The sequence below is a fragment of the Gallinula chloropus genome (assembly GCF_964237585.1).
Source record: "Gallinula chloropus genome assembly, chromosome: Z".
Classification (NCBI taxonomy): domain Eukaryota; kingdom Metazoa; phylum Chordata; class Aves; order Gruiformes; family Rallidae; genus Gallinula; species Gallinula chloropus.
This window is the reverse complement of record NC_140089.1, coordinates 36,951,315-36,979,038: the sequence shown is the minus strand read 5'-3', so window position 1 is coordinate 36,979,038 and position 27,724 is coordinate 36,951,315. Positions and strand designations below refer to the sequence as shown.

Sequence of the window (27,724 nt, the reverse complement as noted above, 5' to 3'; positions counted from 1 at the left end):
GTGGTTTTCTTGTTTGGGTTTTGGATTTTTTCCCCCCTTCTGCTGTTAAGCGTCTGTGGGGAAAAACTTGACTCTTTTTCTTAGCAAACATGTCTCATGCATCACCCGTGCCTTTGCACGCATCTCCACTCTGGAAGAAGTGCCTTTGTCAGCTGTGCTCCTGTGGGTATGTAAGAAAACGCCGGGGGAAAGAGCTGGACGTAGCAGTTACTTGGTTAACAGGCTATACTGCTTTTTAAGGCTGCCATCTTACTCACTGCCGTTACCTTGGGATCTCTTAAGAGCTTTCCACTTTTTGGCCATAAACTGGCTTTCAAATGGGCATTACTGGCTTTGAGCCTGTGTTTTGATGTAATACAAAGTAGTATTTCCACCGTAAACATGCTAATTGTGGAAGTGGTGTAGGACTAGAACTGTACAAATGGAAGAGACAACTGAAAATACTAGGATTCGTTAGCAGCTGTACTAGTCTCCATCTTGTGGCAGTGTATGCAAACTGTTCTTGAAAGCAATTAGCTTCAGCCCTTTTTATATAGAATCATAGAAATTGTCTTTGTTTCAAGGGATTCTTTAGATCATCAAGTCCAACCATCACCCTAGCCTGCCAACCACCACTAAACCACGTCCCTCAGCACCACATCTTTTAAATACCTCCAGGGATGGAGACCCCATCGTTTCCTCAGGCAGCCCCTTTCAATGCCTAACAACCCTCTGTGAAGATGTTTTTCCTAATATCCCATCTAAAGGTCCCCTGGTGTAACTTGGCTCCATTTCCTCTTGTCACTTGTCACAAGGGAGAAATGGTCAGCCCCCACCTCTCCGCAGCCTCCTTTCAGGTAGTTGTAGAGAGAAATCAGGTCTCCTCTCAACCTCCCTTTCTCCAGACTGAACAACCCAAGTTCCCTCACCTGTTCCACATAACATTTATTCAGCAGCCTTATCCCCCTTCTCTTGACATGGCCTTCTCTGGTCACACATATAACATCCGTTCTGCCATACTTGCAGGTTAAGAATAAAATTACTAAGGGATAAAAAGAAATCTTGCTGCCTCAGTCACAGATTTGTAGGGGTTGGAAGGGACCTTTGGTGATCATCTAGTCCAACCCTCATGCTGAAGCAGGATTGCTTAGAGCACGTTGCCCAGAATTGCATCCAAATGGGTCTTGAATATCTGCAGAGAAGAAGATTCCCCAGCCTTTCTGGGCAACCTGTCCCAGTGCTCTGTCACCCTCACAGTAAATACGTTTTTTCTCATCTTGAGATGGACCTTCCTGTGTTCTACCTTATGCCCGTTGCCCCTCATCCTGTCATGGGGCACCCCAAAGAAGAGTCTGCCCCCTTTCTCTAGACATCTAACCTCAGATTGATGTGGTGATCTGATCGTCCTCAGGCTAAACAGACACAGTTCCCTCAGCCTTTCTTCACATGGAAGGTATTCAAGTCCTCCAGTCATCCTGGTAGCCCTCTGCTGGACTCTCTCCAGTAGCTCCCTGTCTTTCTTGAACTGGGGAGCCCAGAACTGGGCAGAATATTCCTGGCCTCAGCAGGGCAGTGTAGATGGGGAGGAGAATCTCCCTTGACCTGCTGGCCATGCTCTTCTTGATGCACCCCAGGACCCCATTGGCCTCGGCTATAATGGCGCACTGCTGGCTCATGGAGAGCTTGTCATTCACCATGGCCTCCAGGTCCTCCTTTGCAGCGCTGCTTCCTAGCAGGTCACACCCTCACATGTGTTGGTGCTTGGGGTTTTTCTTCGGTAGGATGTAGGACCCTACAGTTGTTAAGTATCATCCAGTAACCCTTTGCCCAACTCTCCAGCCTGTCCAGATCTCCCTGAATGGTAGCACAGCCTTCAGGTGTGTCAGCCACACCTCCCAGCTTTGTATCATCAGTAAACTTGCTGAGGATACAATCTGTCCCCTTGTCCAGGTCATTGATGAGTATTTTAAACAAGATCAGACCAAGCACTGACCCCCGTGGCACACGGCAGGATACAGGCCTCCAGCTAGATCCTGTACCACTTCTCACAACCCTCTGGGCTCTGCCCTTCAGCCAGTTCTCTATCCACCTCACTCATCCAGTCCATGCTTTCCTAAGCTTACTAATAACGTTATAAAAGATGCTGTTAAAACCCTTGCTGAAGTCAAGGTAGACAACATGTACTGCTCTCTATCCCCCCAGCTAGTCATGCTGTCCTAGAAGGCTATCAGATTGGTCAGGCATGATTTCCCTTTGGTGAATCCGTGTTGACCACTCCTGATAACCTGCCCTTCTAGATATCTGTTGATAACCACCAGAATCAGCTGTTCATCACCTTTTCCATGATGGAGGTAAGGCTGACTGTCCTGTAGTTTCTGGGTCCTCCTTGCTGTGTTTGGAGATTGGAGTGACACTGGCCTTCCTATTCAGAGTAGCTGACTGCCCTGTAGTTCCTCAGATCTTCTTCTTGAAGGCAGGAGTGATATTTGCTTTTTCCCAGTCCTAAGGAACCCTCCAGTGATTGTCACAACTTTTTGATGGTAAAGATAACGGCCAACTCCTGCATGTTTGTGGGTGCTCTGTGCACCTGGTTATGGCAGTTGCTTGTTCCCTGACTTCCTGCTCCTCCTCCACCAAAGTCTTGTCCCAAACTTTCTCACTGATCTCAGAAACCTGCAACTCCTGAAAGCTGATTATACCAGTAAGAGAAGGGCTGAGACTGACATTCAAAAGTCATGGCCTCACTTTTCTTCCTGAGGTCTCGCATGCCCTGCCGGGCGGCCCCGTCCCTCGTGGCGGCTTTTGGGCAGCGGAAGGTGCAGCACCTGGTACAGGCAGATGCCAGCAAGAAGGGTGCCCTGGATGAGCAAGCTGCCGCTGTCTTGCAGCTGTGATTCAATAGAATTAGGTGCTTAGAGAACATGGACAGCTGTTTTTTGCAGATCAAAGATGCAAACCATTGGTGACAGCCAACATTGGTGGAAGTCTATCCAATCTGACTTCCTTTTACGACAAGATCACCCAGCTGGTTGACCAAGGGAAACCAGTACATGTTATTTTCTTTTAATTTCAGTAAGGCTTTTGATTCTGCGTCTCACAGTATCTTGCTGGACAAAACATCCAGCATACAACTAGACAAAGCCACAATGTGTTGGGTGGGTAACTGGTTGAAGGGCTGGGCCCAGAGTGTGATGGGCTTATATCTGGCTGGGGGTCAGTCACTAGTGGGGTTCCCTGGGCTCCATTTTAGGTCCAGCTCTTTTTAATGTTTCCATAAATGCATGCAGGACTAGAAGGTATCTAAGTAAGTTTCCAGATGACACCAAATTGGCAGGAGGTGTTGACTGTTGAAGGCGGAGAAGCCTTGCAGAGTGAGCTGGACAGGTCAGAGAGCTGGGCGATCACCAGCAGCACGAAGTTTAACAAGGGCAAGTGCTGGATTCTGCACCTGGGAAGGGGCAGCCCTGGCTGCACATCCAGCCTGGGGGGTGAGACGCTGGATGCCAGACATGCTGGGAGGGATTTGGGGGTCTTGGTCGACAGCAAGTTAGACATGAGCCAGCAGTGTGCCCAGGCAGCCAGGAGGGCCAACCGTATCCTGGGCTGCATCAAGCAGGGCATGACCCGGGGTCCAGGGAGGGGATTGTCCCGCTCTACACTGTGCTGGTGAGGCCTCACCTTGAGTACTGGGTGCAGTTTTGGGTGCCACAGTAGAAGAGGGACACAAAACTATTGGAGAGTATCCAGAGGAGAGCAACAAGGATGGGGAAGGGTCTGAAGGGGAGGTCTTACAAATTGTTTCTTGTAACCAGTCAGTCTGAAAATAGTGGGGTGTGCTAGTGCTTAGAAAATCCTGACTTTATCAAGCATTTACAGTTTAATATGATGACAGTATTTTCTTTCCATATCGTGTAGGTAGGAGTGCAAAAATAATCTTTTAATGTTATTTCAAAATCTTTATTTGCTGAATTGTAATATAAGTGGATTGAGAAGAGACCTTTTGGTGATGTCACACGTTGTAATGTAACTTCTTTCAGAGGCATCAGCATCACATTGTAGGAGTAAAAAATGCTGGAACATGAAATAAAACATTAAAACTGTAAATTATTAAAAAGGAAAAAACGAAGACAAGTTAACAATAGAATACACCTGTTTTTAAAGTCAAACAAAAATAGTTTCCTTAAGTTGCCTCTTTTTTCATAGTTTGTTTCCTTCAGTACCGTCTGAGGGAAAAGAGCTGCCAAAAATTACTCTCTCTTTGAATTAATGCTCAGGTCAGTGTTACGAAGGTACCAAATAGGTGCACTTGGCAGGGTTTTGAAGATAAGCACTGGCATAGATGTTGGATTTCTAAAGTCAGGTGGGAATTTGTGACCTTCAAGTTCAGTTTGTTTCCTAGAGTTCCATCTTGGCAGGTGATTGTGAGGCTTAAGTTTGAGTCAGTATTTTCTGTTCCCTGAGGGAAGGAGTGTCTGTACTGCATGTAAGTACTGTATTATTTTTCAGACTTGTGAAGCCCTGTGACTTCACGTTGCGTGGTTTGACAGAGTAATTTGCAAACCTGCATCCTGTACCCCAGCAATATTTGATGCTCATTTGAGTGATGACAGCACTGCCTTCTGAGTGCTCTTGTGAGCATGTTCATCTAAATGTTTGATGCAGCACGCCTCAGTAATTTTCATGTGAGTCAACCTCAGTTCATCAGGAGCTAGTTAGAGTAGGATGAAGTGGCATAGAGAATTGCAAGTCGCTGTCCTCTTTCTGCTGGATATTCTAAACACCAAGACTAACACCGGTGCATCTGTATTCCTTCCTCTTGCCATTAGTTTGGATGTGTTGTGGTGAAGAATTTGCTGCCCTTGGAAAGAAGTTGGGCATGTGAATCCTGTACCTCCCCTTAGAATTACCACGTGCTGGTTTCTCATGTCTCAAGACACGGTGCTCTGTGAGCAACATTTCCCAGCTGCACATGCTTAGGGTGAAAACCAGGCAAGAGTGAAGACCAACTGCTAGAGGAATTGGGTGGAGTGTCACCTGCTTGCATTCTGGCTTGGTTAACTGGGACTGATGGTGCATGATGCTTTTTGATTCAAGGAAAAGCCTGTGTAAATATTACTTAAAAAGTGGAGTTGAGCAGCTCTTGCAGATGTTTTATTATGTCTTTAATAGAAAATAAGCTATTCGCCAGAGAAACCCAGATGATTTTTACCCTCTAGTTGTAAATTAATCTTCACTGTGATAAATGTTTAGCGTGTTAACAAGCACAGAATGTCAGAGGTAGATACATTTGTGAATTTTCTATTTCCGTTGCAATCAAATATTGCAGAATTAACTTCACAGTTGGCAAAAAGCTCCCCGTGAAGAACATAAGGAGAGGAAAATGCAGGTGGTTTTCTTAGAGGAGAGGTAAAGCACCCAATCCAGCTAGTAAAAGATCGAATTCCGTGTAACTTGTGACTCTCAAGTGAGTCTTTGCCTGTGCAAAGTTTGGTGTTTAGTTGTGCAAGCTAAGCTGTACCATACTCCATGTCAACAACAGGGCTGGACTGATGCGCCACAGGCAATGGTAATTCCAGTGTTTCCTTGCCTTTGAATGCTTCATTTTGCAGCTTTGGTTCCATTAACTCTTACAAGATCCAAGTGTTGTAAATGGTGCTTAAGAGGAAGATTACCTCAGACAACTTCCAATTCTGTAATTTGAGGTCAGCATTTTCAGGTAACTTGAAAAAGTCACCGCAGTGTTATCAAAACAGTTCTTTTAGTATGCAAGGTGGCAGAAGTTCATTTGTGACATTCCCTTAGGTCAAGACGCGCACCTGTGTTCCCGATAAACACCACTGGTGGGGGTTTGCACAGGCCAAAAGCCAGGAATGAGCAACTTCAGATTCCAAGCATTTCCACATATTTTTGCAATAAATCTTGCTGTGCATGCTGCTTGGCATTAAAAGGCTGCACACAGACGGACTTTCAACCCGTTCTGCTTGGTTTTTGAAGGGGCTGAGTGCCTCTGGCTAGCAAGCTAGCATGAGTTCACGTACTTGTGAGTTAATGCAGCAGTGTCAGGAGGCTTTAACATGCCAAAGACACGTAGTATATTTTGCCGGGTTATTCTACAACTAGTGCAAGTTACCTCGTTAATTAAATTGATCGCTAAAAGGAAAATACAGATTTCCAAAGTAGATTCTAGCAGCTTCTTGCAGAAGCCGCCCCTGCAGCCCCCGACCCAACCCTTGCCATGCAAACCTATGATACCCACACCTCTTCCTTTCCACTTAAGCCCTGGGTAGGCATTTTCTTTTACCTCTGAGGGCTCTCTGTAATTCCCTCCAATCCATCAGTATCCCTCAACACTGTGTCTAAGACCAGACAGTGCTTTTATTGTCTTACTGAATGGTATTTCTGAAGCCTTTCAAGCCCGTTTGCTTCTTCTAGTTTCAGGTGTCCTTTGATTCTTACAGCCTCCAACATCTTGTTCCCATCTCTGTATACAGGAGAGCAGCTGCTTTCAGCTTGCAGCCCTTTTTTGCCTCCACATACCTGACTCCTGCAGAGACTTTTGTGATGGGAAACCCACAGGAACTGTGTATTCAGTGTGAATGAATGAGGTGTAGCCTCTCAGGTCCTAGCTGGCTGTCGGAAGGACTGGAGGAGGTCCTAACTGTGCCTACAAATTATTGATAGGCTCAGAACCTGCATCTTCAAAACAGAAGAGTCCTGGGGAAAAGCCCCTTCATTTTCCCCAGCATTTCCAGAAAGGGCTTTGAAAACAGGGGTGTGCTTTGTCAATTACAGTGTTTAGCAACACTGTGTAAAACTTTCTGTCAATAGAAAGGCATTATTACACTCGAGAGTCAGTCTAGGGCTTCTATCAGGAACGCGTATGAGCTGCACTAAGATATCAGTGATTCTCTAAGATTTCCAGAATTTAAATTTCCAGAAAAATAGGCCTTTTTCTCCATAGAGATGACTGCACGAGAAGCAATGTTATTGATGAGAGACAAGGAGCACTTAGAATTCCCATCAGGAGAGTATGTCAGCAATTTGGAAAGTCTGACAGATGCACATGGAAGTAAGGAAAACCACAAAATTGTACGAGTGCTTTAACACAATCTCATGCATTTCAGAAAGACAGTCGATTTGGCTGTCAAGAGAAAATGAAAGGGTGGTGAATGTGCCTTCACCTGAGTAGGCACAATTCAGCTGACAACATCGTGGTAGAAACAAGTCGTACAGTTACATGCAAGGTTTATATATCTCTATTTTTTTCTTCTTGCCATTCCCACACTGTTAAGAAAATCAAGTCAATGACACAGAGCAAGCTTTGGTTCAACAGCTCCTTCACGAGGATGTGCGCTTTCCATTTTCCCCCACAGCACTGCTGTGTCACAGACTTCTGAAGAAAGAAGCAATGGGCAGCATAGTGGAATGGGTGACTGTTTTCCTGTCTGCGACCAGGGGGCAATTAATTCACTCAAATGTGTGTTAGCTACTGTTTGCCATTCGTGACCGCAAAATGCGTAGCTGTGCTTGATTTTTCTAACGCTCTGGAAGGACTGGTACTCCACTGATCACGACCCTCTGAGCCCTGTCCGACAGCCAGTTCTCAATCCACCTCATTGTCCACTCATCTATCCCTTGTTCCCTCAGCTTCTCTATCAGGATGTCGTGAGAGACAGTATCGAAAGCTTTGCTAAAGTCAAGGTAGATGACATCCACTGCTCTCCCTCCATCCACCCAGTTGGTGATGACATCATAGAAGGCTATGAGATTGGTCGAGCACGATCTCCCCTTGGTGAATCCATGCTGACTACTCCTCATGACCTTCTTCTCTTCCAGTTGTTTGGAGATGGCATCCAAAACCAGCTGTTCCATCACCTTTCCAGGGACAGAAGTGAGGCTGACTGGCCTATAGTTACTGGGATCCTCCTTCTTGCCCTTTTTAAAGGCTGGAGTGACATTGGCTATCCTCCAATCTCCAGGCACTTCTCCTGTAGTCCAGGACCTATCGAAGGTGATAGAGAGCGGCTCCGCAATCACCTCCGCCAGCTCTCTCAGCACACGTGGGTGTATCCCATCCGGGCCCATGGATTTGTGTGCATCCAATCCTTTGAGTCGCTCCTGGACCACCCCTACCTCAACTAGAGGTGAGCCATTCGTTCCCCAACCACTCCTACTTTCGTCTGGTATCTGGGTCCCGAGAAGCCTTTGGAGTAAAGACCGAGGCAAAGGCGGCATTCAGTATCTCCACCTTCTCATCATCTCCCGTTACCAGGACAACTGCCTCATTCAACAAGGGACCTACATTATCCCTGGTCATCCTTTTACTTTTCACATACCTGAAAAAACTCTTTTTATTATCGTTTATGTCCCTTGCCAGCTTAATTTCTAAGCAGGCCTTAGCCCTCCTAGTTGCATCCCTGCAGGCCCTGGCAACATCCTTATATTCATCCCATGATCTCAGACCCTGTTTCCACAGTTTATAGGTCTTCTGCTTCCCTTTGAGTTGACTCAAAAGCTCCCTGCTTATCCACGCAGGTCTTCTACCTCTCCTTCCCGATTTCTTACTCAAAGGGATGCACCTATTCTGTGCTTGGAAGAAGTGCTGTCTGAATGTTAGCCAGCTCTCGCAGGCTCCCATTCCTTCAAACAGAGCAGCCCAAGGGATAGCCCCTATTTGATTTTGGAGGAGATCAAAGTTAGCTCTTCCAAAATTCAGGGTAGCTATCCTACTTTTTGGCTTGCCTCTTCCACTCAGGATCTTGAACTCGATCATTTCATGGTCGCTTTGTCCTAAGCTGCCCCCGACCTTCACTTCCCTAACGAGCCCGTCCTTGTTAGTAAAAACAAGGTCGAGCACCCGCCCTCTCCTCGTAGGTTCCTGCACCATCTGTATCAGGAAGTTGTCTTCCATATACCGCAGAAATTGCCTGGACTGCATATGACTGGCCGTGCTGCTTGCCCAGCAAAGATCTGGGTAATTGAAGTCCCCCATAATGACCAGCGCCTGCGATCTTGAGGCTACTTCCAATTGCTTATAAAATGCACTATCAACCCACTCCTCTTGATCAGGGGGCCTGTAGTACATGCCCACGACTACGTCACACATACTGGCCTGCCTTTTAATTCTTACCCACAAGCTCTCGACAAGTGGTTCATCCCTCCCCAGGTGGAGGTCAATACATTCTAGGTGCTCTCTAACAAAAAGAGCAACTCCTCCACCTCGTCTCCCTAGCCTATCTTTCCTAAAAAGCACGTAGCCATCCATGACAGCGTGCCAGTCATCCAGGCTGTCCCACCACGTCTCAGTGATTGCAATGAGATCGTGGCCCTGTGACCGCACAAAGATCTCCAATTCTTCTTGTTTGTTCCCCATGCTATGTGCTTTTGTATAAAGGCATTTTAGTGGGGCAGCAGATGCAGATATCCCTAACAGCTCACAGCGAGTTTTTCGATAGGGGATGGGCGAAAGCGGCTCCACTGAGGAGTTCACGGGGTAATCCACAGAGTTATCCCTACTCTCATGCGGAGCAACACCCCCAAGTCTGCCATTGTGTTGTTGGCATTTATCTATTTCAACCATCAACTTGTGCTGTGACTCCCGAAGCACCTGCCTTACCCCAGCGGCCTTTGTAATATCCCCTTCCCCCTTCCTAACTAGTTTAGAGCCCTATCAATGAGCCCTGCCATCTCCTGAGCTAGGATCCGCTTTCCTCTACGGGACAGGCGAGCCCCATTAGCAGTACTCATGTCCGGAGCAGAGCACATCATTCCCTGGTCAAAAAACCCAAATTTCTTGTGCAGGCACCAGACTTTCAACCACTGATTCAATTCCTGAGTTCTCCTGACCCGCTCTGAACCCCACCTCCCACAAGTGGGGATAGAAGAAAATATTATTTGGGCACCCGCCCCCCCAACGAAGCGCCCGAGGTCACGAAATTAACTCTTGATAGTGCGCAGGCTACACTTTGTGATTGCATCCCTGCCTGCTTGAACTATCAACAGTGGGTAATAATCACGGGAATACCTTTCTAGTGTTGTGTTTGGTCTCAGAGGAATGTCAGGTGTGCGCCTCTGCTTGATCTGTGGTAACGCTGTGCAAGCTGAGATGCAAAAGAAGCTGGTCTTTGCGCTGTCGCTGCTGGTTAGGTGCGCACATAAGGACAGACCTCACTAGGTCTTGCTTCAGTAAGTCACAGAATCCATCACAGTTTGTGTAAAATGTGATCTGCAGTGACTGTGTTAATGTGCTGAAATCTGAGAGCTCTCAGCCTTGCAGTGAGGATGACATTATAGTACTTCGTGACAGGTCTAATTACACTCTGACTGCACTCTTGGGGGAGACCGGTAGGAAACTTTGGTCTCAGTTGGAGAGCACAGATAACTCTCTGTATTCGTTTCCTGAAAGTTAAACCCATTACCACCCAAATTTGGTATCTCTGGACGTAGATATCTACCTGATTCCTGTCAAGAGCATATTGCAGTTTGAAAGGATACTGTTTCCACAAATAATCTACTGAAGCTGTTGGACTGCTTGGACCTTCCTTTTGCTAGTGTCTTGGGTCAGCTGCCAAAATGAATGCAGAGTCCCAAATGTTTAGTGCGTGGTCTTGCCGTGGCTGCTCCTGGGAGTTTTGCCTTCAGTTTCTCCATTGTTTGCTGCATTTAGCTAGGATGTGTAAGGTCCGAAAACATAAAAGAGTTACTCTGTCTGCACGATTGCCTGATTTTGCACAGTTATGTGGGTTAATAGCAGCTGGGATCTTTAAGACTTCCTTTCTACTTGCTATACTTTGTTCTAAATAAGTCAATCCTTGCTTGCTTTATTTCAAAGAGGACATGTATGAAAGAGGGAGGAAGATAGTATTTGTTTTTGCAAACGGTCTCTTGTGAACCTGTGCATCCTGGTGAGGGGGAATTTGGAAGACCAAGCAATTGCATATTTCTTTTTTCAGCATTGAGGAGCAGTGTACTTCTACAAATGCGCTCCTGTTAAATTTTTTAGGTCTGAAATCACAGTGAAGACTGTGTGCATTCAGATGTGTGAAACCTCTTTCTCCACTGTCACTTTTATTCAGTTTGAGGTGATTACTAATCCATCTGTTCTAACATTTGGTGAGTGTATGTGTTGGGGAAAAAGTGAAATTTGGCATCCAGATTCAGTATTCTGGTATGACACAAAGGAACAAAGCTTCTGAGCTGCGTGGGAGTTGCAGTTAACCTTCCAAAGGTTAACATTTTTTGTAGTGTTACGATCTCAAGGACTTCAGACTTCTCTCAAAGGATATCTTGCTTTTATTGTGGATTTACTTTTTCTTTCAAAACCACTCACCACTGAAATGTAGAGCCTTGTACTTTCCATATGCCCTGTCCATAATGTGTTTTCGTTGTCCTGATATTATTACCATATTCATTATTTCTATGTGATATACTTTGATACTCTGCACATAGATGCTCTTCTTCCCTTCACAAGCGTCTACTCTGTCATCCATCCTTTCATAACTCAGTCAGGTAGCTGGGCCTCTGACCGCATCTCCATTGCTTGGAAGAGAAGAGATTTGCACAAATAAAGACTCACCTTCAGCATTTTCTCTGCAGACCGACTGCTGGCAATCAATTCCTGCTATTAGAGTTTGCCCTGGTTTTTTGCCACATTTTTACACCTTTTTTTTCTCTGAAGAGCATCATCATTCCTCCTAAACTGGAGAACTCTAGAATATTGACTTGACCAGACCACTCATGGAAACTTGAGATGGTACAAGAAGTAGATTATGTGGTCAAGGAGATGTTGCTTTTCCCTGTGAGAGTCTGTCTGAGGACCAGTATTTTTTACAAGGGAAAACTAAATTCTCCGGAATGTCATTCAGGCACTTCTAAGCCTCGTTGTTTTTTCTCTCAAGCAATAATACTCAAGACACGGCATCCATGACCTCTGTGAATACTAATTTAATTACAGCAGTAAGCTGCATAATACATTAAGATTTCATTAGTAGGGTTTTCTTACCATTCCACTTGCATTTTAGTCCTGCTGCCATTATCCGTTATTATTCATCAGAAGTTTAAAAAATCAGGTACGTCTGAGAGGCTTATCTTAAGAAATTAATAAATCTTACAGGATTCCTCCTCTTTCTCCTCTGGAGAAGGCTGTATTTTATCTTCAGTTGGCAGAGAGCTGTGCTGGTCAGGGAGACCGTGGTGAATGCAGGAATTGAATTCAGACTACCTGGATTCTGGTCCTGAGCCCTGGCTCCAGGTTTCCCTTCCTGGTTGAAACAAGTAATTAATACATTCCGGTAAATTGTTCACATTTCATCTCAACTTCTATTTAGATGCACCCAAATTCTTTGAAGGTAGGTGATCAGCATTCTTTTTACCCTCAAAGAGCCTGCTATTCTTCTATAAATCTTAGTAAACAAAAAAGCCCCTTTGTGCTGCTTTGCTGTTGTCTTTTATTAAGAATATTGGCTGGATTAAGTTGATGCACCTCAGTCAAGTCAAGTACAATTTGCATGAGTGAAAAATCAGATTAGAATTATCTAAGCAGGCAAGGGTAAGAAATGTCAAAATGTAGGTCTCATCAGTTTTTAGAAACTGCCAACTGCAACATCAAAACATTTATACAGCAATTTTAACTGTTTGCCTCTGACATTAGCATGCCAACTTGATCCAGTCACTTAACAGTGATTTCAGTACTGAAGAATCATGTCGTGGTTTTATAAATATTTATCATGCCAGATGAAGTGGTAAAGTGGCGCAAACCTCAAAGTCTAGCATTGTTCCACTTCTTGTTAAGAGTCTTGCTCTGTTCTTTACATTAGCCTCCAGTAAAAAACATATTTTCAGGAATATCTATGTGGATGCAGAAGCAAAGCTCTTATAGTATGCTATGTTGGTGAATTATCACTGGTGATCATTTTCTGCACAGAGACAGTGTAAAATAATAGGAGAAAACATTCAGATCTACTTCTCATCCCTGTCAAAGCGTTTATTTGTGGGAAAGTGCTTTTCCCAAGACCTAACTCTGAAATATTCTGTTGTTGTTGTTGTGTGCGGTGAAGTTCAACAAAGACAGCAGAATTGTACTCGGAAAAAGTGGGTCAGTGCTTGCAGGGTAAAGCTACCCGTGTTGCTAGTTTATGCTGAAGGCTTATCTTTCCTTTAGGGCAAAGAGTTTGGAAGCCTGGATCTGCTCCTATCTGCAGGAGATCCTGACCTTTTTTCCATCCTGGGCTGTTGAGAGGTCCACCGGCACTCAAGCTGCCAGCAATGTCTGCTGGGGAAAGGGGAAACCGTACGCTCCACAGGCTGTTGTTACCTGCTTGCTCCTGTGGGGCCTGTGGAGGGGTACCTACATTACCAAACCTTGTCCTGCTGATCCACAGGACCCCTCACCTTCCCCAGTGCCAACAGTGACACTGAGCAGGTGCAGGACCGTCTCGCAAATGTCCATCGGGGATGCGAGGACGATGTGTTTGCAGCAGAGACCCTGCCTGGTATGGGCAGGGAGCAGCACAAAGCCTCTACTCTGGACTGCTTGGGAAACCCAGCATTGCAAGTGAGCCCTGCCAAACCTTACGCGTGGGACTGAGCTGTAACGGCATACAAACTGATGGATTTAGTGAAGTGTCATTCAGTTGCTCCTGACGGCTTCAAAATACTACTACTGGCCAGTGTCTGCACCATATGCAGGGCCACGATGAAGCAGGTGGTATAGGGATTTCCCCACTGCAGCCTGAGTGCAGTTTTACCATGAAAAGCTAACATAAGGGCCTCATCAACACACTCAAAAGCCCAGGGGAAGACTAGCTTGCTGCGTCATAGACCTTAGGAGAGTAGTAGGGGGATGAAAGTGCACTTAGGGGTGATGTGAAACCAGCAGATTTGAAGCAGAAAGAATATGCAGGTTATTTCCCCTTGGAGAACGAGAAATAACGCACAAGAACCCTGGAAGACCACAAGCAGGGCCAGAAAGTGTTGGTGCAGCCTATGTTTTGAAGTGTTTTGTCACAAAATCCATTCCAACAAGGTCACATGTAGCAAGAGTGAGAATATTAATCCTTTTAATTTTTTTTTTTTTTAATTTTCCTGTTTTCCTCTCCTCTAATAACCTAAACCCTGAAATTTTACAGGGTTCCTAAGAGAGTGGGGCATCTTTTTTCTTTCTTTTTTAGTGAGATTTCCCTCCTGAACTCTTCTAGTGTTTTAACTGACAGGGACAGTCAGCCTTACTCCCAGTAAGGATTCCCTTTGGGTTCAGACTCCAAACTTTTCTAAGCCAAAAATGAATGTACTAGGTCTCTTCCTGATTTATGATTTCACAGAAGGATTTTTAATCGGATTGAGAAACTGGCTTGTCAAAAGATTGATGAATTTTATTTGAGCCTTCTGTGCCCTTCTTCCATTTTTGTGCTAGTTTGGAAAATGATTCAGTATTTGAAGGTCTATGTAGACCATGGGTTATCTGTATAAATTTAGGCCATCAGACATTTACTGATCTTAGGCTGCTCAACATTATTTTAACTGAGACTTTGTTAAGTACAGAAGCCCTTTCAAATGAGTAATTCAGCTCTGAACTAGATCTAGCAATGGAAAACATACATCCAGTAGGGAAAACACTGACTTTGGCAGGAATGATGTACGAGACATAAACCCAGAGGCCTCTTCCTCTCACTGTAATTCCTGTGGGCTGGTTCCTGAAGTCTTTAATCAGCAACCTTTGCATTGACTCTAGTGGGACTGACTCAAACAAAAAAGGGGCATAAACTATTATGCCTCTGGGAAGAAGTTTGAGGGTGGGATCCCAAACATCTTTTTGGCAGGATGAGCCTTGCCCTCCCCACTCTGGCCTGGTGCCAGTGTGGAAGGGAGGAGGTCACTAAAGATGGATGATCCATGGTGGCATTTTAGTTTCTGTCAGGAGGGAGGTCCCTCAGAAAATCAGTTTATTCTCAGTGTCCTCATTTTGGTGGAAATTATGGAGAGGTTTTGCAGTACCCAGACTCAATTGTTTTCAGAAAGAGAGATGGGCAGAGCAGTTCTGCCCAAGTGTGAGTGAATAGAGACTCCTGAACTGTTATCCTTTTCTCACTTGTTTACACAAGTGAGCTCAATATGTGAGCAAAATAGGATAATAAATTTATGAAATCTGGAACAAAAGGGGCGTTAAGTAGAGTTTCTAGTCCAGCACAATGTGGCACACTTGGCTATATCTCAGATTAACTTGCTTTCTTTCTTCATATAGGTGAGCTTGCTTTTTTTAGGCTGTTTGTGTTGGCTTCGTGGACTTTTTTGACTGTGGGCTATAGTAGTAGACAGAAACAACCCTTTCTTTGTGCAAGTTATGCTTTTGCACTTTAAATAAACAAGACTGTAGCAGTCATTGCAACATTCACTTATCCACTATTTTGTAGTTGCCATCTGCAGCCAACTTACACAATGAAGTATTATTAATCAGTTACATGTGAGTCACTCACTGCTGTTCTATTTGTTGCTCTTGCAGATGTCACCGTTGTCCACATCATGATACTAGGCCCTATGAGAAGAGTGAGAAGACATGTATGCTCTCAGAGTATATGGACCAATACCCTCTTCATCCCGAAGCTCTTCCCAGAGGCTCATTTAAGCCAAAGGAAGTGTACAAGATGGCAGAGATACCCATGGAAGGCACCACAACTTCAAAGTATGAAAAACAGTGAAAGAGAGTGAGGACTATGACTTAGATAATGTGTGTGCATGAGAGAGATGAGTAATTTGAAAAAAAATTATTGTTTTCCACAAGGGGAACCTGAAAAGAATGATGTTGCAGTGGTACAAACACTCATGAGGGCTCTATGAAAGAGGGATGAAGGTCTGAGGCCAGTTGGTATAGGACAGTCAAGCAGCTATTTTTTCTTGCCCTTGCTGGAAGTTGAGGTGTGATCTGATCAGAGAATACATGGTCCATTGAAGTACAGTCATGCTCTCAGTGTTTGTTCACTTTCTGGTTTGGGAAGGCTCCTGAGGATCAGCAAGAGCGTCTAGAAAAGTATGGATGATGTTGGAGGAGTATTTGTCTTTTCTTCTGGATTTTGTGTGGCACTTTGTATACTGTAACACCAGTGACTGCTTCCCAAAGGGGTGTAAATATGGTAGAGCCTGGTGGTTGGAAAAAGGATGTGGGCGATTTCCTTGAGGGGGTCACTGTGGATCGCTGGGCTGATTCTGCTTCTCAGCTATGCTGTTGCATTTGGGAGTCCTCACACTTGTGCTGTGCGCATTTCTCTGATGGAATTAACTCCCGAGGCTCTTTCCTGCTGCCAGTAGAGTGATGTGCTAAGTGCTTGTCCACAGAAGAAACTCATAAAAAGTAGGAATCCCTCCTTTCCTCAAACAGTGGCTGCTGCCTCATTGTGATGTTTGCTTCCTTTGTCATCACAGGCACAATTACTCTTGCCTGAACTGATTTAGAGACCTAGCCAATGGCTAGTAATTAAGTCTTACTAGCTAATGCCACCCATTTATCCTCATCCTGATATGGAAGCTCTACCAACTCCTTCCCCTACCTAAGCCCTTTTAAGAGTTACCAATTTAAATCACAAATGTGGCTGACGTAGTCTGAAATGCTCGACTTACATTTGGGATGCCTGTCTAATGTGAGAGTTTTCAGTAACAACCAAAAAGATTACAGAGTTTCAAAGAGCAGGCTTCACTTCTATAGGTGCCTTCCATATCCAGCGTGAGATGAAGCAGATAGACATCTTTGTGTCTGTCTATAACTAAATGGGCTCATTCATGAAGGCAAATGAAGAGGGGGAGCCACCATGGGGTGGAGGGGCTGTCAGGGAGTCCTTAGAAACTTCCCATTCGATCAGGAAAACTATCCTTGCTCAGACAAGGCTGGGGATTCCCACAGCAACTGCTACTCCTGGACTTCAGCACAACTTTCGAAAAACACACTGGTAAGGAAAGGTAGAATGCAAGAGCCTGGAGAGGCTGTCAGATTGCAAGTCTTGCTGTCCTCTGGGCAACACTGATAAGAAAATGTGCCCGTTGTGATAGTATCCAGGCCTAGCAGAAAAGGGCCACCACTGAAAGCTGCTAGAAGCTTTCTTGGGTTGTGCGGGTAAACTCCAGAGAGAACCGACTGTCTGAGTGTATAAGAACAACTGCAGGGACTGTGAGGCCAGCAAACACTGAGTTTCTTACCAGCATTCTCTAATAAGACTTCACTAAGTGTTGTCACACTGCAACAGCAAAGCCCCTTGATAAGGTCTGGGAGTTGCAGGCAGTACCATCTTGGATGTAAGTTGCCACAGATCTGTCAGCAGAGCTATCCTCTGTAATCCTCACTGCCGGTTCTGCTGTGTCACAACAGCCAGAGTGGGAAAAAGTACTTTCACTGCCAGAAAAACCTTGATCACAACGGTGAAGAATTGCCTGCCTGTGATGTGTGACTGGCCTCTGGTGCAGTCTTGGCTGCATCAGGTGTGGGATTGTGCGGCGTGCTGTGAGTGGCTTGGGAAAGGCCCTCTCTTCCTGGGCTACTGAGTGCACTGCATCCCCCTTGTATTCCCAGTTGTCTTTTCTTGGCCCCTCTTAGAAAACACATTGGCCTCAAGTTGCTAGCGAAAGTGTGCCAAGGGGCTACGACATGTATGATACCTACATCCTGTATGATATCTACAAGTACCTCTTGATGCTCTTGGATATGTCTTTTTTTTCACTTTTTACTTCGGCATTTCTGGGTTTACCCTTATACCTAACACTTTGCCATGTGAATCCTCTTCTGCTCACACAGACTTTTGAGCACCTTGTTTGTTTGCTAAAATATGTAACTAATACAGTATATTTAGATGATCAGGCTCTTACCCCTCACCCTGATATCAGTCAGGATGCAAAGCATTAATATCAAAATATCTCCTGTACTGAGCATTTCTCCTGCGGAGCTGCCAATGGAGAAAACAGATCTGCACACCAGTGGAAAAGTACTCTGACTTTAGAGACCGAAGTCACCGTTGCCAGTCAACAGGCTGTCTGCCCTGTACCAAAGGATGTGGGCAGTGAAATAGGTTCAGGTCAGTGACTGTCAGATGGTGACATTATTTTCCTCTTCGTCATGTTTCTGCAGTGTGTTCTGTTGGAGTTAAGTAACACTACTCCAGTATCTTAATACAGCTCTTTTACAATGCTACCTGAGAAAAAGCTGACTTGACTGCCCGTGGTGATGTTTCTTTCCTCAACTGGTGTTTCGCTGTAAAACTATTTTGTTCTTATGTCCCCACCCTGGGCTGAACTGCTGTACAGTGTATTGTCTGGGAAAGCTATTGTTGCCTCCCTCATGTTTCCCATGCACATTAGATAACCTACTATAATTACGGGGCTTTTCAAAGGAGTTATGTCTCTACTGGTATAACTCCACTGTGGAACAGTGGTAGCTTTGTGTAAGGCCATTCACTTCAACGGGTGGAGAGAGGGGGAGACCTGGCCTGCCTGAGGTTGTCCAGAGCTACCTCAGTTCCTTTTGAGTCCAGATTTTCAAATGTGAAAGGCTCCTGTGTTTCATTAACTGCTTGTATCTATCCTAATTTTCTTAGGCTGGGGCGATACGGTGAAATAGTAATTTCTCCGTGTGGCCAGAAAAAAGAACATTTTTTTTTCCTTAAGACTAAAGATATAATTAAATTATTCTTCACAGGAGGGATTACATACTTCATAACGTGCTGCCACAGAAACCTAAACCACCTGCAAAGCATGTCAAGACTGATCGGCGTATGGATTTAACCTCCACTTATAAACAAGATTATAACTCCTACCTTGTCTCTCAAAGACCTCCGTGCATGCCCCGTGTCATGAGACATATTCCCAGCACCAAGATGGATACAAAAACCACTTATGAAGGTATGTGCCTTTGCAGCTTCTTCCAGGACTTCACCAGTAGCTCTGGGTTTTTTTAAGAAGACAGATCTAAACAGTGTGAAGTTTTTATCCCTCCTGTCTCTGTAGGCCAACAGGCTGTGCAGGAACCACCCAGACACAAATTGTTTGGTATGCAGCCCCACATCAATGGCAGCTCTGGGATCTCTCTGAATTCCCTCCTTGGTCCGAGGTGCCTACAGGCATTCTAGGTAGAAGCAGGGACACGTGAACTCTAGCAAGTGGGTCCAGGATCGTCATCTTTAGGATATACTTACTGGTCATACTCATGGTATGCTGCAGGGCTGGTCCACACATGCAGAGGATCAGACACATGTGCAAAATTGCTAGGTCCTGAAGACCCTGAAGCATGGGACCCTTTTTGTCTGTGCGGCTGTGGAGTTAACCTCTGGATATGCAAGAGGCATATATAGGAATCATATACACATAGAAGTTCCACACAAATGTCCGAAGCACTCAAGCTCTACTCCTGGTAAAAAAGGTGATCTGTGTGTCTAACTATGCCCTGTTGCCCTTGTTTCTCAGTAGCTGTAACTTGGTGTAGGTGGTTTGTCGTTGTGGAGGCCCTGTTCCTCCCTCTCCACCAGCACAAATTCTTTTGTGCATGCAGTGGGAGAAAAATTCAGTAGCTGTGCTAGTTTTGGTAGCTGAAAATCAGAGGATTTTGCCTCCCTCTGCACGCCTTCCAGCTAGCTGATGTTTCTAGGCAGATAGCTAGTGTATTTCTTAAATAATTCTTAAATTTTTGTTTGTTTTGTTTTGTTTTAATTTTTATTATGCTGCACAAGTATAGAAACTTAAAATACTAAGTATGGAAATAAAAGCTATGTGAATGCAGTGTTCAGATTACCCAACTGAAATGACTGGAAGCCAGACTTCAGTGCAGCTGCATGTTTGCAATGGCATAAACTGGAAAGCACACAGGAAACACTGTCTATTCTAAAGGAATGACTTGAGTCATGAAGACCATGACCCACAGGTGCAAAATACCCACGTTTACATAATTCTGAGCGCTTTGTTTTGCACAGGTAGTGTCACCAGCTGGTATTCATTGGAATACCTTCAGCGAAGCCAATAAAAAAATGCTGCTTCGCACAAGCAGAGGATCTTTCCTTCTGTGTTTCGATATCCTTAACTTCTCTGTGTATAAACCAGATGTCCATCTTTGGTTTTTATCAGTATTTAGGTCAGCACCTCAACTGTTACTCCAGAGCTCTAATAAGATGTATCACAGCCGCCTTTGGTTACAATTTGCAGTATTTGTCAAAATGCTGCAAGCAGAAATCTTCATGCAAACCCCCTCAAAGATCAAGTTGCATACTGAATGAACTCCCTTTTAAAGGCCCATGTTGACAAAAAGCACAGGTTTTTGTCCTGCTATTCCACAGGCATCGCTGGGTTCTACTGATCACTACTCAAGTACAAACTTTTGAAACACGCTGTCGGGGTGCTGCTCGCTCACCCCTCCCCTGGGGAGGAGAAACAGCCAAAGCCCCACGGGTTGGAATGAGGAACAGCTACTGACACAGCCTGGTGAGAGGTGAACAACAACAGAGCCCGTGACAGAACACACACACACACACACACACACACGGTGATGACACAGAGCGCTTTACTGACCTGATGAGGTGATAACAGAGACTGACCCAACACCTGACTTCATCAGGCTTGGACAGTCTTGGAGTCCCAATCAGCCCATTTTACAGAGGTGTGATGTCACCTGGTGTGGAAAACAGTCTGGGCCAGCTTGGCTCACCTGTGCCAGCCACTTGGGGAAGTTAGCTCTGCCCTGTCCAGAACCATTACACTAGATTTTAATGATCACTATTCAAGTGCAAAATTGTGAAACATGCTATTCAGTTAATTATCTCATTCAAATATATAATCAACATATAAACCAGTGCTGAGTAGGTATTAAATTACCTTTCCTACAGTATTGTCATACTCTATTTTCATAAAGACACGCTATAACCTAAGGAGGTTTAAGATGATGCTATTGCATATCACAATTAGTGTCAGATGACTTTGCACTAAAGATATCAAAATTCTCAAAACTCATCATGGGATGGTTTATTCAGCACTGGGATTAGTGACAGCAGATTCTTCCACAAAGGGGGAAAAGGATCTTAGTCCAGGAATCAGCAGGGCTTGTGGAGAAGGCTTTAAACTACATCTGAAGGGGAAAGGGGGTAAAACCAGGCTAGCGAAGTGAGCCGAGGGGCAGTGTGTCAGAGTCAGGGGTGGGACCAAAAGTCCAGCTGAAATGTGTCCACATGGCTGATGGTAAAATACAGGATGGCATCCTACAATCAGAGGCATTGTGTGTTAGTGAGTTCCCTAAGTCCTCTACAAGAGGTGTGGGCTGCATTGAAGCACATCTGAAGTGCTTCTACTCCAATGCATGTAGCATTGGAACAAGCTAGAAGAGCTAGAAGTCCTGGCTTGGTCCCAGAGGTATGACATCATTGGCTTAAGTGAAACCTGCTGGTAAGAGTCCTATGACTGGCAATGGATGGTAACAGGGTCTTCAGAAGAGACAGGCAGGGCAAGAGAGGTGGGGGTGGTGCTGCTGTATGTAATGGAAGGGCTGGACTGCATGGAGCTGTCAGTTGTTGACAAGATGGTTGAGAGAGCCTGGGTAAGGGTTAAGGGACAGAGAAATAAAGTGGAAATTGTAATGGAAGTTTACTATAGACAGCCTGGCCAGAACGACTACATTGATCAGTTATTCATCAAGGAACTAAGAGACACCTCTAGATTGTCTGCTCTTGTCTTTATTGGGAACTTTAAGTTGCCAGATTTTAACTGGGAACACCACACAGCTAATACAAACAGGCCTAGGAGATTCCTAAAGTGGTGGTAGGTGGCTGTCTAGTGACCATGAAGTAGTGGGATGTAAAATCTTTGGTGAGAGGAGGAAAACTGCTTCCAAAACTTCAACACTAGATGTGGGCTGGTCAGTAAGGTCCCCTGGGAAACTGTTTTTGAAGGCATTGTGGTCCCTCAATGCTGGTCTCTTTTTAAGTAGCACCTTCTATAAACACAGGAACAGGCAATTCCAAAACACTGGAAGTCAAGCAGGTGGAGCAGAGGGCCAGCTTTGTTGTACAGGGATCATCTTCTAGAGCTCAAATGGAAAAAGAAAGTGTACAGCCACTGGAAGCAAGGTCAGGCAATGTGGGAGGATTACAGGGACGCTGCTCACCTTTATAGAGAGCAAATTCATATGGACAGAGCTCAGTTAGAGAGTAGGCCAATACTGCTGCAGACAGTAAAAAGGGGCTTTTCAAATGCATTACAACAAGAGGAGGACCAGAGAGAACACTGGTCCATTGCTTGAGGAGAACAGTCACCTCAGTAACTGGGACATAGACAAAACAGAGGAATTGAAGGCCTTCTTTGCTGCTGTCTTCAATGCAATCAATGGGCTCTGGGACTCCAGATGCTCTGAGTGGAGGACCATGACTGCAGTAATGATAAACTCTCAGTGAACCCTGAAATTGTGGGCAATTTGCTGCTTCACCTGGATCCATATAAGTCCATGGGCCCCAATGGGATTCATCCCAAGTACTCAAGGAGCTGGCTGATGTCATTGTGAGACCTCTCTCAATTGTTTTTAAATAATGGGGTTATAGTTAATGGGGTTACATATTTTTCAGTGGTCTGAGGAATCCAGAGAGGTCCCAGCTGACTGGAAGCTGGCAAACCTTGTGCCAATTTTCAAGAAGGGTAAGAGAGAAGACCCTGGTAATTACAGACCTGTCAGTCTCACCTCAGTGCCTGTTAAGATTATGCAGAAAATCATACTGGGAGTTACTGAACAACAAAAGGACAATGCAGCTGGTTGACCAAGGGAAACCAGTTGATGTTATTTTTTGGGTTTCAGTAAGGCTTTTGATACTGTGTCTCACAGTACCTTGCTGGACAAAATGTGCAGCATACAACTGGACACAGCCATAATGCATTGGGTAGCAATTAGCTGAAGGGTTGGGCCCAGAGGGTGGTAGTAAATGGGGTTACGAATGGCTGGCGGACAGTCACTAGTGGGGTTCCCCAGGGTTCCATTTTAGGTCCAGCTCTTTTTAACATGTTCATAAATAACCTGGATATAAGAATAGAGTGTGTCTAGTAAATCTGCAGATATCACCAAATTGGGAGGAGCTCTTGAGGGTGGAGAAGCCTTGCAGAGTGAGCTGGACAGATGAGAGAGCTGGGCAATCACCAGCAGCATGAAGTTTAACATGGGCGAGTGCTGGATTCTGCCCTGGGGAAGGGGCAGCCCTGGCTGCACATCCAGCCTGTGGGGTGAGACGCTGGATGCCAGACATGCTGGGAGGGATCTGGAGGTCTTGGTTGACCTCCAAAAGTTAAACATGAGCCAGCAGTGTGCCCAGGCAGCCAGCAGGGCCAACCATATCCTGGGATGGATCAAGCATGGCATGGCCAGGGGTCCAGGGAGGGGATTGTTCCTCTTTACTCTGTGCTGGTGCGGCCTCACCTTGAGTACTGGGTTCAGCAGAAGAAGAACACAAAACTATTGGAAAGTGTCCAGAGGAGGGCAATGAGGATGGTGAAGGGTCTGGAGGGGAAATCTTTTGAGAAGAGGCTGAAGTCCCTTGATGAGGCTGAATTTCCTGGTGAGGGAGAGTCAAGGGGCAGGTGCCCATCTCCTCTCTTTGGTGACCCAGGGATACTGCATGAAGCTGCAACAGGGGATGTTCAGGTTGAATATTAGGAAGAGGCTCTTTACTGAGAGGGTGGTCAAGCCTGGAACAGGGTCCCCAGGGAAGGTGTCACAGCCCCAAGCTTGACTGAGTTCAAGAAGCCTCTGGACCACGCACTCACTCACATACTCTGACTTGGCTGTCCCTGTGTGGAGCTAAGAGTTGGATTTGGTGATCCTTATGGGTCCCTACCAACTCAGTGTATTCTATGATTCCTTATTCGCCAAGTTACATACACAGCTGTTTCTGTCCATGTACAGTTACATAATCTAATTTTCATTTTGTCTTGCTTGGCTATAGTGAGATGTCCCCAACCCTCCAAATAACACGAAACGCTTATCTTCTGTTCCCTCCTGTACCCCCTAACGCTTTCCAGATATTGCTACATGGGAAACTATTAATATCTATGGGAGAAGAAGTAGAGTTACCATAAGATTGTAACATATCTTGAAGGAATAGTAGCACTGCTGGCTTACGCTAAGTAAAATAAATTCATAATGCCTGTGAGCTTTCCAAATGTGTAGAGTTTGTAGGGGTTTAAAATTGAAGACAGATGGACTTGCTTGTCATATTTCAAATATTTTGCAAAAGCTGCGGTTACATCCAAAATGCACAGACTATTTTCAAGCAATGACAATGGGAGAATCTAAAAAGTATTTTGGTAACTCTTGTTTGGCACCTGAAATGTTGGATCTCTGAATGAACCCTTGTGTAGTGATGGGACGAATCTCATCAGCTTTTCACTTCTGAACACTTTTTAATACATTCCCTGTGATGGCATTTCTCTGTATGGGCTTGTGGTTCACCCTGCTGGACCATCTCTGCAGGAAAACAATGGACCTTAGGAATGGGCACAGGGTCAGCATCCCACCAGTGCGGTAGTGCCTGCCTATCTCCTATTCCCCCAGGGAAAGAGGAGCACTTGGGGCATTTAAACACCCTTGGCACTAGCAGGGCATGCAGTCAGGGCTCCAGTGGCATCAACGCTGGCAAATGAATGTCTACACTGGTGCACGCAGGCAACCCCATATTCTCAGCTGACTGGCATGCTGACCAGGGTGCTCAGTGGGAGAAGGATGGTGACCGTGATTGCTGCTTCCTCCACGTGCCAGGGCAGAGCAACTTGGTTTGAAGCAGAAGGACTTGAAATAGACACCTAATTGGGGCAAACATTTACCTTTTTTTTGTGGGTCAATTTAACATTGTAATGAACACATTCCTTGTGTAATGGCATCTGTGCAGTACAATAGTCACTGCTATTCAAATGGAATAACTGTTTGGATTGGAGAGTTCAAATATCCTGATACCTAATTGCATCATTTACTCTCTAGTACTTTGAAATCCAGACTTCCTTCCTGTGCAGAGTCAGCTGGAAGCTTATTTGCCTCATGACACTCAATGTGGTTTGAAAGGAGGGAAAATTAAAACAGAAAAGAAAGAGACTTGGGCTAGCTCCAAGACTATTTCATTTCAACTTCCTACCAGTAACCATCATGCTCTCTAGGGGAAGTTGTACAAGATTACTAGAAAGGGAAAAAAAGATGGTCTTGTGGCTGCAGCACTGGTTGGAGAGTTAGGCAGCTTTACAATAGATTTCTAGTGTGGCTGAGTGCAAATCATTTTAAGCCTCAGTGCCTCCTGTTTTTTCCCCCAGTATCCTGCCAAGAAAGGAAGACATGAATGTCTCTAAAATGCCACCTAAAGTGTGTTTTTAGTCGTGAATTTGGATTGCAAAGTTCCTGGACTATAGAGCATCTCCACAATGTGAATCAATGCCTCAGATCAGCAAAGGCTTGCTCTGCAAATTCCATCAGAGTTTTTCTAATGGAGAAGAATTGGAGGCACAGTTACAGGCTCCTTTTGGCTTTCTGCTTGTACTGACAGTGGGAGCACCACTGAGAGCAGAACCAAGGGCCAAGGAGATGCCACACAGCACAGCTGTAAAACCCTGAACTCAGTAAATAGTAGGCAGCGTTGCATCTGTGCAGTTGCAAAATCAGGTCTTTCCCAGATGAGAAGGTAGAAAAAGGAAGAGACGTGGGCTTTAGGATGGAATGGTGGGCATCTCGTTCTCCTTGCCCCAGAGGTACTGAGGGAGGCATCTGAAGAATGGAAGTGTACTCTGCACGTGCTCCGAGCCAGTCACAGTATAGCTGCAGGAAAGCAAATGAAGGGGATTGAAGCCAATGCCATGATACTCTATTTTTATGATTTCTGATTGACTGAGCATGAGGTCAGCACCTGCTCAGTCACTTGCAGAAAATGATTCTGCAACTCTGAGAATGTAATTTAGTCTTGCCACATCGCCTTTCACCACCTCTGTAGATATGGGTAGGTACAGAACAATTTGCATTCTGTTTTTTGTGTAGATGCTAAGGATTTCCAGGGGTTAGCACAATAGTGTATAATTTGTTCTACAGGGGCTCTTTAAATAAAATTTATCAATCATTACAACATCAAGAAGTGCTTATTACAGTGGAAAATATAATAACCAAAACATAACAGGTTATATGCCTAAAATCATCGAAGAACTTCAGTAGAGCACTTAGATAGGATTCCTCTTATGTTTCAGATGACTATGTGCTATGGAATGAACCAAAGACAGACATGATCAGACCAGACAACACGTTTCACCCAGCAGAAGAAAAATTTGACCACAGAACCATTGCTCAGGGTGACTATCTCTACAGGGGGCCGGTTGACACTCAGACCTGCAAACCTCTGAAGCTGTCCCAGAAAACCAAGACTCCCTTTGAGAATATAACAAACTATAGAGCAAATTACATACCACACCGTCTGGAGGAACGTTATATCCATCAATATGAGAAATACAAGGCCAATGAAGTCCCATTTGATGGCCTCACTACCCACAAGTTTTCTTACAAGGGGCTGGCCGGTGAGCCAGCCAAGCTGGCAAAACCACACCAGCCAAAGATTCTCGATGATCTTCCCTTTTCCTCCTCAACTGAGTTTCAGCAGAAATACCAAGCTTGGCCACGGATTCCTGTATTCACTAAGAAGCCTGCTGTGTATCTTCCTCCTCTGGAAAAAATGGATCTTCATACTACTACTCAGATAGATTACAAGCACCTAAATGGCAAGCCAGCCAAGATGTGTCAATCTTTGGCCCAGTTAAAAAATTATGCTGAACCATTCAACAGCTCTTCTGTAATGAAGGAAGACTATAAGCCTTGGCTGTGCAAGAAACTAAAACCTATTACTCATGCTCCAGAGCTGACTTTCCCAGAAAAACCAATGGATTTACTGACTACATTTCAGAGCCACTATGTGCCTCATCCGCTCACAGTTACGAAGAGCTGTAAACCTGGCTGGTCACGCCCACAGCATCACACTGTGCTAGATGCTAAAACCACTTATGCCACCAGCTACACACCAAAGGGCCATGTTAGATGTTTGGCCTCCTACAAGGACCCACCTGGTTATGTTTTTGAGGGAACTGATGCTGATGGTCACAATCTCTATCGCCATGCTTCCAAGAGTGCCTGCAAGTTGGACACTGGAGAAGAAAGAGAGGATGCAGCCCTCTGAGAAATAGATTCAAAGAGCAGGACCTCAGTGAATTACAGATGACAGCTGGGTTTGGTTTGTAACCACCTTTCAAGCACATCACTGATCTCGTATTTGGAAAGCTCTTATAATAAACCTAATTCACGAGCACTGTCTTTGTCTGGATAATTGCACAAATGAAAAACATAAATTCTGGGGAAAACCCACATTGATCCTTGTTTTTATGCTTTATTTGTTTTTTTTTCCTTTTTTTCTTAGCCAACCCTTGCCCTTCAACTGAGAGAGATAACCTCCTCCTGAGACACTAGAAGAGAGATCTCATAGTAACATACATCATTATTAGTGTAGTGGCAGTTCAGCCATGTCCACGATGACAGAGGTAGAAAAGCCTCTTCATTACATGCTGTGAAGTCAGAGTTAAGAGTCGTGGGTGGGTAAGAAAGCCTGAGATCTGGCCTTATTAGTAACTCCCATGAAAGATGTAGAAAAGGTACCATTGTTGGATCACTATTATCGAAGTTTGTGCTTTCATTCGTCGTCTCGCTGTGCTATCAAAAGCTAGGCTATTGGATGTGAGTTTGTCA

General features: G+C 45.0%; 1 protein-coding gene across 1 annotated transcript; it reads left to right on the top strand.

The window, feature by feature from the left end:
• Nucleotides 1-89: 89 nt before the first annotated feature.
• LOC311203644 (stabilizer of axonemal microtubules 1-like) lies at nt 90-27,161 on the top strand (the record flags this gene model as incomplete). Its single annotated transcript, XM_084278397.1, has 4 exons — nt 90-166; nt 15,476-15,655; nt 18,650-18,852; nt 26,185-27,161. 4 exons carry the CDS (start codon nt 90-92, stop codon nt 27,159-27,161), a joined length of 1,437 nt encoding a protein of 478 aa, XP_084134523.1.
• Between the last annotated feature and the right edge of the window lie 563 nt (nt 27,162-27,724).